This window comes from Blennius ocellaris (assembly GCF_963422515.1).
Source record: "Blennius ocellaris genome assembly, chromosome: 12".
Classification (NCBI taxonomy): domain Eukaryota; kingdom Metazoa; phylum Chordata; class Actinopteri; order Blenniiformes; family Blenniidae; genus Blennius; species Blennius ocellaris.
In genome coordinates this window covers 13167387-13182137 of record NC_137661.1, presented here as the reverse complement: position 1 = coordinate 13182137, position 14751 = coordinate 13167387, and the positions used below count along the sequence as shown (strand labels likewise).

At 37.9% G+C, this 14751-nt stretch overlaps 1 protein-coding gene across 1 annotated transcript; it reads left to right on the top strand.

The window, feature by feature from the left end:
• Window positions 1-1058: 1058 nt before the first annotated feature.
• On the top strand, window positions 1059-14107 carry LOC308137151 (atrial natriuretic peptide receptor 2-like; the record flags this gene model as incomplete). Its single annotated transcript, XM_080505725.1, has 22 exons — window positions 1059-1103; window positions 1959-2049; window positions 2300-2432; window positions 3460-3583; window positions 6787-6889; window positions 7109-7254; window positions 7385-7457; window positions 7605-7749; window positions 8414-8500; window positions 8604-8747; window positions 9636-9757; window positions 9938-10082; window positions 10195-10243; window positions 10333-10440; window positions 10625-10744; window positions 10834-10927; window positions 11238-11325; window positions 11819-11958; window positions 12156-12308; window positions 12428-12526; window positions 13048-13139; window positions 13997-14107. 22 exons carry the CDS (start codon window positions 1059-1061, stop codon window positions 14105-14107), a joined length of 2412 nt encoding a protein of 803 aa, XP_080361851.1.
• Between the last annotated feature and the right edge of the window lie 644 nt (window positions 14108-14751).

Below are 14751 nucleotides of genomic sequence, written 5' to 3'. Positions count from 1 at the left end.
TAATTGAACTATTTGACTTTAGGTTTCTCCTACAGAGTTCAGCCATGCATATAATCTATTCCCAAGTGACCTTTCTATAGGCTGCCACAGCCAAATAAAATTAAAAAGGAATCTTGGGAGCTGTAACTGTACATTTGCTTGTATTTTTACTTAGTGAACCAGTAACATCATGGAAATGTAGTTTCATCAGGTGGTGTGTATCCACCAGATGTTCAGGCAAACACAACAACATCAGGCAGTTTCAATACTTTTGACATGACCCACACACACTTACACATGCATCAGATGCCATGCAATGTGATGTGCTCACACTGTACAATATGTTGAGAGCAAGTTGTGGTTCAGCGTTTTGCCCAAGGAAAATTCAGCCATTTGGTTGGAAGACAAATTAATCTCAATGCACAAGGTTAATACACATTAAATCACACGTGAAAAATGACAGAAACTCATTTCAATTAAAACTCATTATCACTGTCAAAGTGGATGTGTTCTGTGCTGTATAATCCCAGATGATTGATCAGTGTAAATAAAGAACACAATTTAAAACCTTTGTAAAACATATGATGTTTAGATCCGCAAACTCTTGTTTATTGTGCAGACGACTTGGAGTCCAGTGGAGTTGAGCTTCAGGCGTGGTTGAGGTTTGTGGGTAATGCTGACCTGTAGGACAGTGAAGGTGAGCCGAAGGACCCCGTGAATGAGACCGTGCTTCAAATGTGATTGAAGAGCCTCTCATGCTGATTGGACATTAAAAGCCAAGATAGAGGGCGGAGACAGTGTGAGCATCAGAACCAGAGATAAGAAAAGAATCAGGGAACGTTACTGTTAATTGGTGGAGGTCTCTCTCTCTCTGTCTCTCTCTCTCTCTCTCTCACTCACACACACACACACACACACACACACACACACACACACACACACACACACACACACACACACACACACACACACACACACACACACACACACACACATACACACACACACAAAGGGGGACCTGGTCCTTCACTTGGTCAGTGCGTTCAGAGCAGGTCCAGTCAAAGCCAGCTGCAGTCATCATGGCTCTACGGATAGCGGCATCTCTCTGTCTGTGTTTCCTGCTGGTGAGTGTCTCACATTAAGGAAGATTTGAAAATATATTACAATACCAGGTTTAATTCTCAAGACGAAAGACAGTTTTATGCCTTTATGTAGAAGAATAAATTAAAGATACAAATACACTAAAATGAAGGCAAAGTGGGAAATGCATGTAGGAAGGATTTATAGGCAACAGTACCAGTGATTTGATAATAATGAAATATTGTTGAATTGTTGAGGAAAGGCCTTGCTTTTGTTGTCTTGTCAAAAACATTTGTTGCTGTGGGCATATGGTCTTGCGCCTGTGCTATTTCAATGTGTGCTGCTGCATTACGTACCTGCCGTGTGTGAGAGGGAAATATTGTTTGATTAAATGGATATACACAAATGCGCAACAATGCCAAAGTGCTGTGTCGTCAAGCAAAGGTATGCAATTTATATCATTCTTTGAAGCTTGAAATACTTAATGCAAAGCAGATATGCTGTTTGGCTGGCATACAGCTGGAGTTGGTTGGTTGGTGACATTCATTCCTGCAGGACTGCCACAACAAATACTTTTGTAATCAATTATTTGGTAAATATCCACTTGTTTACTTGATTACTCATCAAGTAGTTTTAGAATATACCACGCATGTACTAACAACATACACAGACACTATCTCCTTAATCTTCGAAATGTTTGGACAAAAAAGTACAGAAAATAATGAAAGTCAAGGAGAATCTTGAAATGCTACAATCAGCTGCTGTTTGTTAACTGTAGTTAACTTGTGCATTTTATTATTCCATACAACAGCTCTGAATCAGTGATGAACTAGTGTATACACCTTAGACTTCACATTTGTTTAGTAAAGAATGAGAAAATTCTGTTTATGTGTCTGCAGGGAGCAAATTGCTGGCACGATCTCGACAATACTGAGTATGACTGTTGGCCAATCAGCAATCCCAATGACTTCAACATGATTAACTGTGGTGGTAAGTTTGGTTTTTTTCTTTTTTCTTTTTGGTCTTGCTGCTGATGTGTGATTTTCAACTTTTTCCAGCAATATTTCCTATTCATTTACCGTAAAGTCTCATCTTCATCCTGCTTCAGCTGTATATGAAGGAGACAAAATTCAGAGACATATAAGATGTCTTATATGTATGTTTTTACTGTGGCTCTGTAAGCGAAAGACATTTCAATTTAGCGCTTATGTTGAGGTGTCATACCTGTGTGTTGTCATAGGTCTGGAGATGGCCTGGGTGCAACGTCCCCCAGAGAAAATAACCAATGGAGAAGAGTTCAATGTCTCGTACACAGTCACCGCATCGGATTCCTTCTATGACTATGCCGTCAGGAACAAGATTTTCCAGTTCAGGTAAGGGTGTTACCTAAACATCCTGCAATGCCAATAAAAGGACACATAGATGAAGAGGACGAAGAACATAAGCTGTGACGCACCAATAAAAAAGTATTTCTGTAGCTGCTAAGAAGCAACACATATGTAGACATTTCAGGGATATGTGAAAATATATCAAAAATATTTAGAAAAATGTTTTGCTTGGAACATTTGTGTAACTTTAATAATACATAAAGAAAAATTACACAAAAAAACTATAATAATAAGAATATGTAAAAGGGGGTACAGACAATAAACATTTTCAATATCCTATTCCCTTTATTCAATAGAGAACTGAAATCCAAACTGAAACTTGAGGTTTGTTGTTAAAGAGGGTGACTGAGGCCCTGTCCACACCAACAATGTTGTTTCTCTCTGTTGTTCTTAAAAAAAAAAAAAACTTTGTCTACACATCACTATGAACACGATGTAGTACAAATGCCAGGTGGCGTTGCAACTCTGACACAGATATACTCCAATAACAGAGAAGTTATTTCCAGTTCCACTTCGGTGCACATTTCATTTGTTTGGACTGATAAAGAAGCGGAGCTCCTCCTCAATGCGGCGTTAGATCATTGAGCAAATAAAGCACAACCACTGCTTTTATTGTATCCATTTTCATCACAGCATTCAAACTGTAAACAGGTGTTGCAAAAGAAAAAGGAGACACTGATGATGCTTCTGTCGCATATTGTGACAGAACTATCCGTCGCCCTCCCGCAACATGCCAATGGAAAGACAGAGTTTTTCTAAATCTCCACCTTTATGTGTAAATCCAAAGCCCATACACAGAAATATGACTGTATTTGCAAATACCTGGGTACGTGTAAACGGGGCCTAAAACGCAGTGCTGTGTGAATGATCAGCCAAAAATGATGCAGTTGCATGAAACAGGGTCGTCATGTGGACAGTCCCTCAGTGGTCGGTAAGCTTCCACAATAGGAAAAGCAACATGGCTTCTTATGTTAATTAACTTCCTTGTTTCTTCATTAACCTTCACTTTCAGTGAAGCCTCAGAGGCAAAGAGATTCTGTCACGAACATGAGTGCCCATCAAACTGGAACAACGCCAACGAAATGAACTGCTGCGTGTATCACGCCAACATCCACTCTTGTCCCCTGGGCCTCATGGTGGGTTACTCTTTAAATATTTCACAACTCTGTGTTGACCCGATAAAGCACTTTCCAAACACTGCACGCCATTTTCTTATGCTACATTAGTCAATTACCACGTAATCTGCCTTGTAGATTACGTATGTAATAATGTCCAAAAGTGCCTTTTTGGCAAAGCCAACAGGGAGGCTGAACACTCAAATGGTTCACATTTTGAAACTGATGGTACACCGTGCATCAGTATGCCTATGGAAAGAAGACTTGGCTCATGGGCCGGCAGATGTTCCAGTAAGTTATCAGCTTCAACAATTTACTTTGTTAAAAAAGATATGTTCTTATTATTAGAGTTTATTGTATTTTGTTACAATTTTTTTTAACTGTGTTGTGTTTGAACTTAGAGTTAGCAGACTACAAAAAAGTGATGAAATAAACAAATAAAATACAATGTAAATTGTAAAATTCACTAAATGAACTTAACGTTGACGTTTTCTTGCATACATTCATGGCAGATATGGACTATTTTGCATAACAATTATTTATGTGCGAGCTGTTTTTAATAATTTATATTTGATATTCTTTTAAATACTCGCATTAAGAATTGTGATACAGTGTTTCTGCTGAAAGTAAGTTTAAAAAATATCATCTAAGGATTCTTGTGTATTCCTCTTCAATTCTTGGTGGCAGAATTATTTTTCAATAACCCATTTGAAAAGAGTATTCCGAGAGTAGTATTGCTAGTGAGAAGTACTATACTTACATGTACTTGAAATTTTCAAGCTGTTTTGCAGGGTAGCTTAATGAAGTATGTACACATTAAATCTGTTGTGACGTGATTAACAATATAAAGTGCTTCTCCAACAGGTTGTTCCATAAACGTGGCGCATACAGCTGGGAAGCAGCTTCACTTTATCTTCTTGTATTCATGGTGGTAATAATTAAAAGGACGGTGTCGGAGGACATGAGGGTTCACGTTGGTTCATCAGATACAAGTAAATCTGTGAGATAAGAATGTGCAAGACAAAGAAAATGTTTTTAAACTATTAAAAGAACGTTATAATCAATCTTAAAAGTCATGGAGAGCCAATGCATTGCAGTGTATTTTAATTCAAATCAGGACTAACCAGGTGGTTGTATTCCCCCTATTGTAGGAAACAGAATTCTGGGATTATTTTTATTGTTAGTGGCAGGACACTTTTTTCTTTCCTGTTTGACATTGATGTTATAAAATCGATTGTGCATTACATAGTCGCTGTTCTATGTGTAATGTCTATTTGAAATAACAGTAGAATGCTATTGTTGAGTGATGTACGATGGACCAGCTCAATGCTAATTATTATTGGTGTTCGCCTGTTATATCTGTATTATCACATGTAGCATACTAAAGGCCGGTTGTATCGATTGTTTAAGAACCACAGACACATACACATGTATGTGAACATTCTTCAATAAAGTGCAGTAAATGGATCACAGGTTGCAGGGCTCTTCTTTATAGATTAAGTCTTATGGGAACAAGGGACTGAAGCTGATGCTCACTATGTGATTGCACCTTTGAGAAGCCAGCCTGTTAAGACAGAGCCAATAACTCTTACAGCCCTGAAAATCCTCTGTGATGAGCAGTGACTGCATTTGGGTTGTGTTCATGGGAGGAAATTTTTTTTAATCTCATCAGTCAAACAGCTGATTCTACTGTTGGCTCTTGTTTAGCTGATTGGGTGGTTGATTTAAAAACAATTTTTTTATTAATGAAACACACAGGACCCTCACTGGTGTGTTGGAAGAACTATCGACAGAAATAATTATCTGTTAACTGGCTATATACATTGTTCATGCTCACAGTATCTTTCCTTTACAATTGCGGCACCTAAAAAACTACTATCCGGCGAGGGCAGGATACACCCTGGACAGGTCACCAGTCTGTCACAGACACACAGACAACCACACTCATGTTCACAACTTGGGGTGTCTTAAGATCACCATTTAACCTCATGCACATGTTTTTAGACTGTGGGAGGAAACCACAGTACCCAGAAGAAATCCACACACACACTGTGAGAACGTGGAAACACCAAACAGATTCAGGTTCAGCCGGTATTTGAACCCAGACCTCCTCGCTAAGAGCCACTGAGCGGTCTATATGAATTATTATCATTCCATTTGAAGCAGGCAAATACATTTTGTCTGAAGATACCACAATGTGTACCTATTATTTCACGTGGAGACTGCCATTTAGTTGATGCTTGAATTAGTACTGGTTTAGTGGCATCGTTAGAATATAAAATCTACGAACTTTAAGCAGCAGACTGGTTTTTTTAATTGACAGTTGAACCAACATTGATACAGTGCCAGTTATGGCTGAACAACCAAGACGATTCAACATAAATCATAACAATAGCTTTTATTTTGGTTTCAGTGTCGTGCAGTATCTGTTCATTGTTTCATCATGATTTTCCTCTCTTTTCAAAGAAACACGGTAGGATATGTGGCCCATGGATTCCTGATGATGGTGAAATAGTGACTCACACTGTATCCAAAGCTGGAACGATGAGCCAAAAATACTGGACCTCAAAGGTGAGTGGATTCAAACTGTACTGTTATGAATAACCAGTGAGGCTTTTAATCCTACATGTGAAGAAGATTCATGGCATTTTTTTCACATTACCATATCACGCATTCACATCTTCAGTTTTGCCGTTTTTTTTAAAATTAGATAATTTCATATGAAACATTTTTCTAAATATATAGTAGAAATAACTCATAGAATGGAATTTCATTGGTTCAAATATCTGGAATAAACAGAGGTATTGGTGAGGACGATGAAAAACATTGTTTGTCCCAAAACTAATCAGCTGATGACTCTCACGGCGTGCCCTTGAGCAAGGCCTGGGGTGTCAGGGATCCTTGTTTGTCTTAGTCAAGTCTGTATCTCTTACTTTATTTTTTCTCTCCCCCCATTGGACGGCTCTCATATCGCCTTTATTATTTCTTTATTACTAGTAAATGTGATAATTTTTTATAATACTTTAAATTTTCTTTAAAAATAATGCTTTTTATTTGTTTTACAGGTCTGATCGTTTGTGTTTTTCTTCCTTTCTAAAAAAACAAAAAACAAAATCTCATTAAAAAACAAATCTATTGTGAGCTAAGATTTAAATTGAACAGAAACTAGTTCCTCCAATTAAGTGCTTTCAAACGTTTTCCACTGTTTTACTTTTTTTTTTAAGGTGGTTTTGATCCATGTGGGAGTCACCTCGGTTATTGCTCATATTAAAATAGGACAGATGCACGCAGCCCTGGAGTCCAAAGTGCTCGTTGTCAGCGCACAAGGTCAGTCTATTAAGACTTATTATGTAAACGATAATGTAAAAATGTACACTTGTTCAAAAATGTATGTACGTCTACACCTCAGCAATGAAACACAAGGAACATTTGGAGTCGTCCAAGACTCTCTCTCTCTCTCTCTCTCTCTCTGTCTCTCTGTCACACACAGTAATATATGAGCTGAGCGATGGACCAGATATTGTGAAATGTTTGATTGTCTTTCAGTGTGTGGGGATGATGTTTGCGAACTGGAGGAGACGTGTCTGAACTGCCCTGCAGACTGTGGCGTCTGCCCCATGTCCATGTCTATCAAGGTTGCCATCGGACTTCCAGTCACCCTGTTTAGTAGCGGCTTCATTCTAACAATGGTGGTCAGTCCCTGAAACACATGGACGCACACCTTTGACTGTATAAAGCTGTGCTCTGTGGACGAGCTGTGAATTGGATACAAGCACAGGTTACACAAGTATTCATTTGTTTTTCTTCTCTTCACTCCTGTAGTGGCTTCAGTACCAGAAACAGAAGATGTTTTGGGATGAAAGCTGGATCATCAACTACAAGAATATAATATTTGGTAGGATGTTAAAAAGATACAGCTCACTTATATGAATATGTTTCCACTGAAAGCCTGACTTAGATGTTCTTTTTAGCAAACTACCGAAATGAATAATTTTCATTGAGGTTACATGACAATACAATTATTCAACTGTCTGGCCTGCAGGTCGATTAGGCTACAGGGACTATGACAGCACAACAAGTCTGCAGCCTGCCAAGAGCAACTCCTGCATCAGCCGAGCCACTGATGTGACCGTGTTCACAGGGGTCAACACTTCTTTCAAACAAGGCTGCATACAACCAGGCATATAGTGAGGAATTCTGTTGTCGGTTTCAATAAATACATTGCATTAAAATTTTGAACAACCAGAAGTAGAAGTGTGTACTTTGTACTCCAGATATATTATCTGTAATAATATGGACCAATACAATATAATACATAAATAGCACTGGCTGCTAAAACCTATAAGTGTAAATTTATTTCATTTCTTATGTTAAATTATAGAAATGCAATACCATAAATCATTAGTTCAGATTTGCATTGTAAAACAAACAAATAGAAGTAGCATCAAATAGCACTGAACAGTTTCTTATTTATTTATTTATTTACTCTTACTTTTACAATTTTTCAGGGACCATGTAAAGAAACATTCATCTTGAAGAAATAGTGCTTCATGCCACATTGTAGCCATAGTTTCCATCTGCAGTTCCGAGGGCAGGCACACAACATAATAATACATATTTACAAACATAACAAACAGTAAAAATCTATAACATTAGCACAAACCACTAAAATGTAACACGTGCTTTCCTTTTTTCATACAAAATACTAAAATACATTATACAACAATACAGTGGTCATTTAAAATAGACAATGCCGACACAGCTGGTTAAAATGAGCTTTTTTAATAAATACCTTGTACTGACTCCTAAAGTACCACATTTATTTGGCACGTGTTCTTCACTGTTTTGCAGTGATGGGAGGACAGTAGCAGTGAAGCACATTCATAAGAAACATTTCACTCTGTCCAAAGCCATCAGAAAGGAGGTGAAAGAAGTGAGGTGAGCAGACACATTGTTTTTTGTTTGTTTTTAACTAATGCCATTGCATTTCTCCCTTTAAGACAGTCTCCTGTAAGTTCAGAGTTTCTTTCATTGTGGTCAGGCAACTGGACCACCCAAATCTATGCAAGTTTATCGGAGGTTCCATTGAGGTTCCATACGTGACCATCATCACAGAACACTGCCCAAAAGGAAGTCTGTCTGATGTTCTGCTCAATGACGACATACCCATCAACTGGGGCTTCAGGTGGGAAGACATCACAGTTGCTTCATTGTTATACGTTAGCTCAGAGGCTCTCAAACATATTTCTTTGACATACGCAAGTCTGTTTATGATTTTGTCTGGCACACGTTTCACTTTGGTGTAAACCAAAGGGGATCCCAGATCAGAAGAGGATGAGAACCACTGGTTTATATGATAAACAATAACATATATTACCAAAGGGCCTATTGTCAGTAAATGTATTAGCCTTAAGTTTGTGGGTTTTTTTTTCCACTTAATATAGTGCTCTTTTTTTTTCTTTTTTTTATTAAGGTCTATGGACTAGTGACTATTGTGGATTTCAAATATTTCAAAAACAATACAGATGAATAAGGAATGCTAAGATGGGTAAATATAAGCTATTAATGTAGCAATAAAGCAATACAATTTTTTTTATTTAAATAAGTATTAATAACATTAAGTGAAGCCCCTGTTGTTTTTTGGTGAAATGTTTTGAAATTTGCTTTGTTAAATGGTTGTTAAGGACAACATGAACATTGTGTGGGATGCTAACGGAGGTTTGTGGCACGCTTCATTATTTCTGCTGAAAGAGAATTCAGTTTACTTGTGCAGATCAGAAGACTAAGAAGTACCACAAGCTTTTATTGTATGCATGCCCTGCGTGTGCATTCTCCTGTGTGCAAATAGATTTATAATATTGAATAGAGAATCTTCACCCCTTACTGAAACCAGGTTTTAAATCTCTCCCAGCAACACAGACAGGAAAAATAATGGCGTTAGAAAATATAAGGCAAGCTATAAGACTAATTTTTGAAAAGAACATTTCGTTCTTCAAAAGCTTCCCTTTTGCTCTGCTGTATAATAAAAGAAAAGGTGTAGAACACATGGACAATAACATCTTTACTCATGCAGGTTGTCCTTTGCAACCGACATCACCCGTGGAATGTCCTACCTCCATCAACACAAGGTGTTTCATGGGAGACTTCACACCAGAAACTGTGTTGTTGATGACCGCTGGGTGTGCAAAATCTCAGGTATCAAAATATTATACGCAGTCACGGTGCAACACTCAAGACATCATAAAACACAGTTTCACATATTGCATATAATTGCATTACTGAAAGGCAACCATGTCAGCAGCATCATCACAAACGCAACTCACAAAACATTGCTCTGCTATAATGTAATGTACATTTCTCTGTGTTTGGGCTCAGATTATGGGCTCACAACCTACAGAGAGGAAGACTTTGAAGCCTACAGTAATGGTTTCAACTGTGGGGATCTAAACATCATATACTGTGCACCGGAGGTTGTGCTGGGGAGCAGTTCAAGCATGACACCAGCAGCAGATGTTTACAGGTGTGTTTGAGCCATTTAGCATTTCATTTTGCTTAGAAAAAAATTGGGTTGCTTATATCAATGATGGAAACCAAGCTGTGTCCCACTGCAAGCTTTTCCCTCCATCCCTCAGCTTCTCTATGATCCTGGTTGAAATCGCAACTCGCTCCGACCTTATTTCAGTGAGTATAACAGCCGGCTCATTATATTACTGTGTAGCCTTGTGCTTGCTTTTGATCTGTGCTTTGTAACCAGCACTGCTCTCCAACAGGACCAGACTGAAGGAGTCAGAATGGACATTACGTGGCGTCCTCCTCTCCCTGAAATTAAGGCAGGGAAGGCTGACACTGACTGTCCCAATCAAGGAGACTATTGTGAGGTTTGTTACAGATTTAATGAATTATTTCTCCACAAATGTATGTGGAGAAATCTTATTGTTGTATTCCTATTAATTGGTAAACGTTGAACTAAACATAAACCTACACCTTGCTAAAATTGTATAATCAGTAGTTGCATAAACATTTGATTTTTTATTTTTTTTTAATCTGAAAACACTTGAACAGCTTATTAAGAAGTGCTGGTGTCACAACACCACTATGAGGCCCACATTTGAGCAGGTGAAAAAGTCTCTTGAAAAGATGAACCCACTCAAAGTCAGCCCTGTGGACATGATGATGAACCTGGTAATAATTCACTGGAACCAACATACATAATTCACGCATTTGTGCCATCCAGATTTTTCTTTTTCAGACACAAAGTTTTTTAATTACAGATGGAAAAATACAGCAAGCATCTGGAGGCCATAGTTGCAGAAAGAACACAGGATCTACTGCAGGAGAAACAGAAGACAGATCGACTGTTGTACAGTAAGTCACAAACCGATGAGGACAGAGAAAAAAAGTTACTTGTAATAAGACTGTTTGAATACTGTTGTTGAGATTACGTTGTTTAACATTAACAGGACTTTGCATATAATCTATATTGTCATTTGTTTTTAACAGTCAACTATAAATTTAGAGTTCATGTAAATTCATCTATTACAATATGTGCACACATGAATTGTTTATTGACAGTTAATACATGTGAGGAGTCAGAGATGCAGGTTAATGTAATCAGTGCCATCTTGTGGAGTGGAAGTAAAAGTGAATGTCCAAAAGACATGAAATTCATGTGCAGGTATGTTGCCAAAGCCAGTGGCTGATGACCTTCGTCAAGGCCGGACAACAGAAGCTCAGAGTTTCAACAATGCCACAGTCTACTTCAGGTGTGTGTGCGTGTGTGTGTGTGTGTGTGTGTGTGTGTGCGTGTGTGTGTGGGTGTGTGTGTGTGTGTGTGTGTGTGTGTGTGTGTGTGTGTGTGTGTGTGTGTGTGTGTGTGTGTGTGTGTGTGTGTGTGTGTTGGAATGAAAGCAATGAAATTGCATTTTTTTTTTTAAAGTAATTTTTAATTGAATCATGGCACCTAAGGGTGGGATATATTAGGCAACAAGTGAACATTTTTGTCTTCAACGTTAGCGTGTTAAAAGTAGGTGAAAAGTAATGTGTGAACTGCGAGGTCGTGATTGCGTTTGACAAGGCCACAGACATCTCAGAAATTGTGGGTGTTACCAGGTGTTCCGAGGGATGAATGTACATTAAGTTTGACTTGTTCTGTCTGTGCTGCCACAAGTCGTTTCTTCTTCTTTTGTAAACTTGTTATCTCAGTATACGCAGTGAGACAAACCAGAGGTGACTGACTGTGTTCCTCTCTCCTGACAGTGACATTGTTGGCTTTACTCAGCTGTCTGGTTCCAGCACTCCTCATCAGGTTGTAGACTTCCTCAACCAGCTCTACACCACCTTTGATGACATTATTGATAATTATGACGTCTACAAGGTGGAAACAATAGGAGATGCTTGTACGTAAGGATGGATTACACAGTTCACTCAATGTGGTACATAGATTCACTAGAGTATAGTATATACTTGAAATGATAGCAAGCAAATCTTGAATCCCAATGTCATGTTAAAAAAAAAATTGTCTTCATTAATGAACAAGTTTTAGCATGATGATTGACCTTGTTTTGTCTGTGGTGGTATGGCTTATCTTCAACAGACATGGTGGTCTCTGGGGTTCCACAAGAAAATGGCATCAATCATGCAGGCGAGATCGCCAGCATGGCTTTGGATCTTGTTAGTGTCTGCCACACTTTTAAGATCCCCCACAAGCCCAAGACACAGCTGAAGATCCGCGCTGGCATCCACTCAGGTACAAGGACAGAATACCTGCGTCGTTTTAACCATTCCTCTGAGATACTTTAAGAGCACATTTAAGAGTGTAAAGCGTAAGTCATATTTAGACTACTTTTTTGGTTTGTTTCTACCCAGGACCTGTAGTAGCTGGTGTGGTTGGCACGAAAATGCCTCGCTATTGCCTGTTTGGGGACACTGTGAACACGGCGTCACGCATGGAATCAACTAGTGAAGGTAATAAAAGAGGAAATGAGAGTAACTGTATCGGAAAATATTGAAACATTAAGTATAATATTTCACTGAAACATCAAGTGTAAAGCTTTGTCTTATTGTTCTGGTTTGACTATTATCAATCAAGAAAGTTCCTTACAGTGCAAAACACCTTTAGTTCAGTGAGCATGTCAGTGATATTGTCTAGAAATGAATAGGTCTTAAGTTAAAATTGTGAAATATTGTCATTACATTATACATATATAATAATATATAAAAGAATAATGTTTAACAACTATGAGTGTAAAAATGTGTGGCATACTTCATACGGCCTTAAAGTTGTATTCTGTACACACAGAAATTATCCACTGTCACAAAACAACAATAATCTTTCTCCCTTTATGGAATATCTTATTTTTATAAGACCAATAAGGCATGTCAAGATTACGTCATTCAACAAAACCATCGGAGTTCAGTTAATTGATCAAAAACCAAGATTTGTATGCGATGAAATTTCAAATTGATCATTTGTGCCTTTACCATAGCGCTGAAGATCCAAGTGAGCGGTGCTACCGCTGATTTACTTCACACCCTGAAAGGTTACATACTGACCTGCAGAGGAACCCTGAATGTGAAGGTAAGTAAGCATTCATGTGGAGAACAGTTTGGAAGTAGTGAAAGAATGGCAGACATTTCACTTCAATTTTGTGACGATAACCCCCCCATAAAAAAAAAAATCCAAATCAAAACAACCTCAAGAGCAATTTTTTGGAAAGGAGTCCCTCAAATGGATCTTTTTTTTTTTTTTTTTTTAACAAATAAAGGGATTCAGACCTCATTTTTTCCCCCACCTCGTGTTAAAGAACATTTATTCAATTTGAAGAAATCACAGTTATAATTTCTGCAGCGTTCCTCTGCTTCACAAAGCGATCGTGCCACACAACCCCGCAGAGGCACTGTCCGAGGCACATTCCTGGCCATGACAATGATGCTTGCTGTTGTTACTGAAGTCCTTTATTTGATTTGAAAACACATATCCCCAACTTGTGCTGAAATGTATCCACAAATTCTTTCAAATTAAGGCAAATTAGGGCATGAAAATTCCGTGTGGTTCGTTGTCTGCATGGTAACTAGTGTTTTTCAAAGCTCAATACATTTTCCTGCAACTGTCTGAAAAAGCATGCAGAAACATCTGAAAAGAACAAAAAACAACAAACTCAGAGGGAAAACAGATGTACGATATCTACTGTTTGGCCTTTTTTCTTGCTTTTCTGTCTGGGGCAGCGTGACTTGTAGAGGTGGGATTCAGTTCTTACCTTTAAAAGACACAGTTGTGATGCTGATATTTGTGGTTTCTTGTTCCGATATGGTCTCAGCTGCTGCTCTCAGCCCTCCATAAAGTCCTAATGCTTTATTTAAAATTCAAAAACACGAGTGATTTTCATTATGATTCTGTTCATTCACCTTCTGATCATTCTTCTCCTAACTCAACAGGGCAAAGGTGATATGACAACATGGTGGCTTGAAGCAAAAAAGAATGATTACACGGACCCTCTGCACAGAGCAGCTGAATTTAGAGTTGTCCCCGTACCAGTTAGTGACTAGAACATTAATTGTGCAAAAACCCTAATAGCTTATGTAAAGCTATACATGTTGTAGAGTTGATTTGTCTTCAAGTGAACTGCATTGTGCGAATATAGTAGTAGGATGTTTCAAATTCAAATCTTATAACAGATTGTAAATTCAGTAACAATGATGATGATGATGATGATGATGATGATGATGAAGGTGATGACAAAAGATAATATATATTTTTTCAATCAATAATGCAAGTTCAAAATGATCTCAAATATCTAAGTGGTACATAAAATGCATGAATAAAAGAGAAAGTTAGTATATTAAAAAGGCAAATGGATTAAGATTCAGTTTCCTGAAACCTCGATTATGTATTTGTTGTGTACAAACCAAATATGATCACAATTCAAAACGTAGCTGAAGTTATTTCAGAGACCTGAAGCAGATGTAAAACAAATAAAAGCGAATTAATGCACAGGATGTCTTAACTCTCTTAAAATAAATGTTAAAAAAACTGCATTCATACATTAGCATTAGTTTTTCTCTGTCATGTAGTCTGCAATATTGCTACTGTGATAAGATTCTCACTGCCTGAAAGTAAGAACATCCACACAAAAGATACTTTTGATTCACTGTAAAGGCTTTACAACTTTCTTAAACTCAATCTGGGGTAA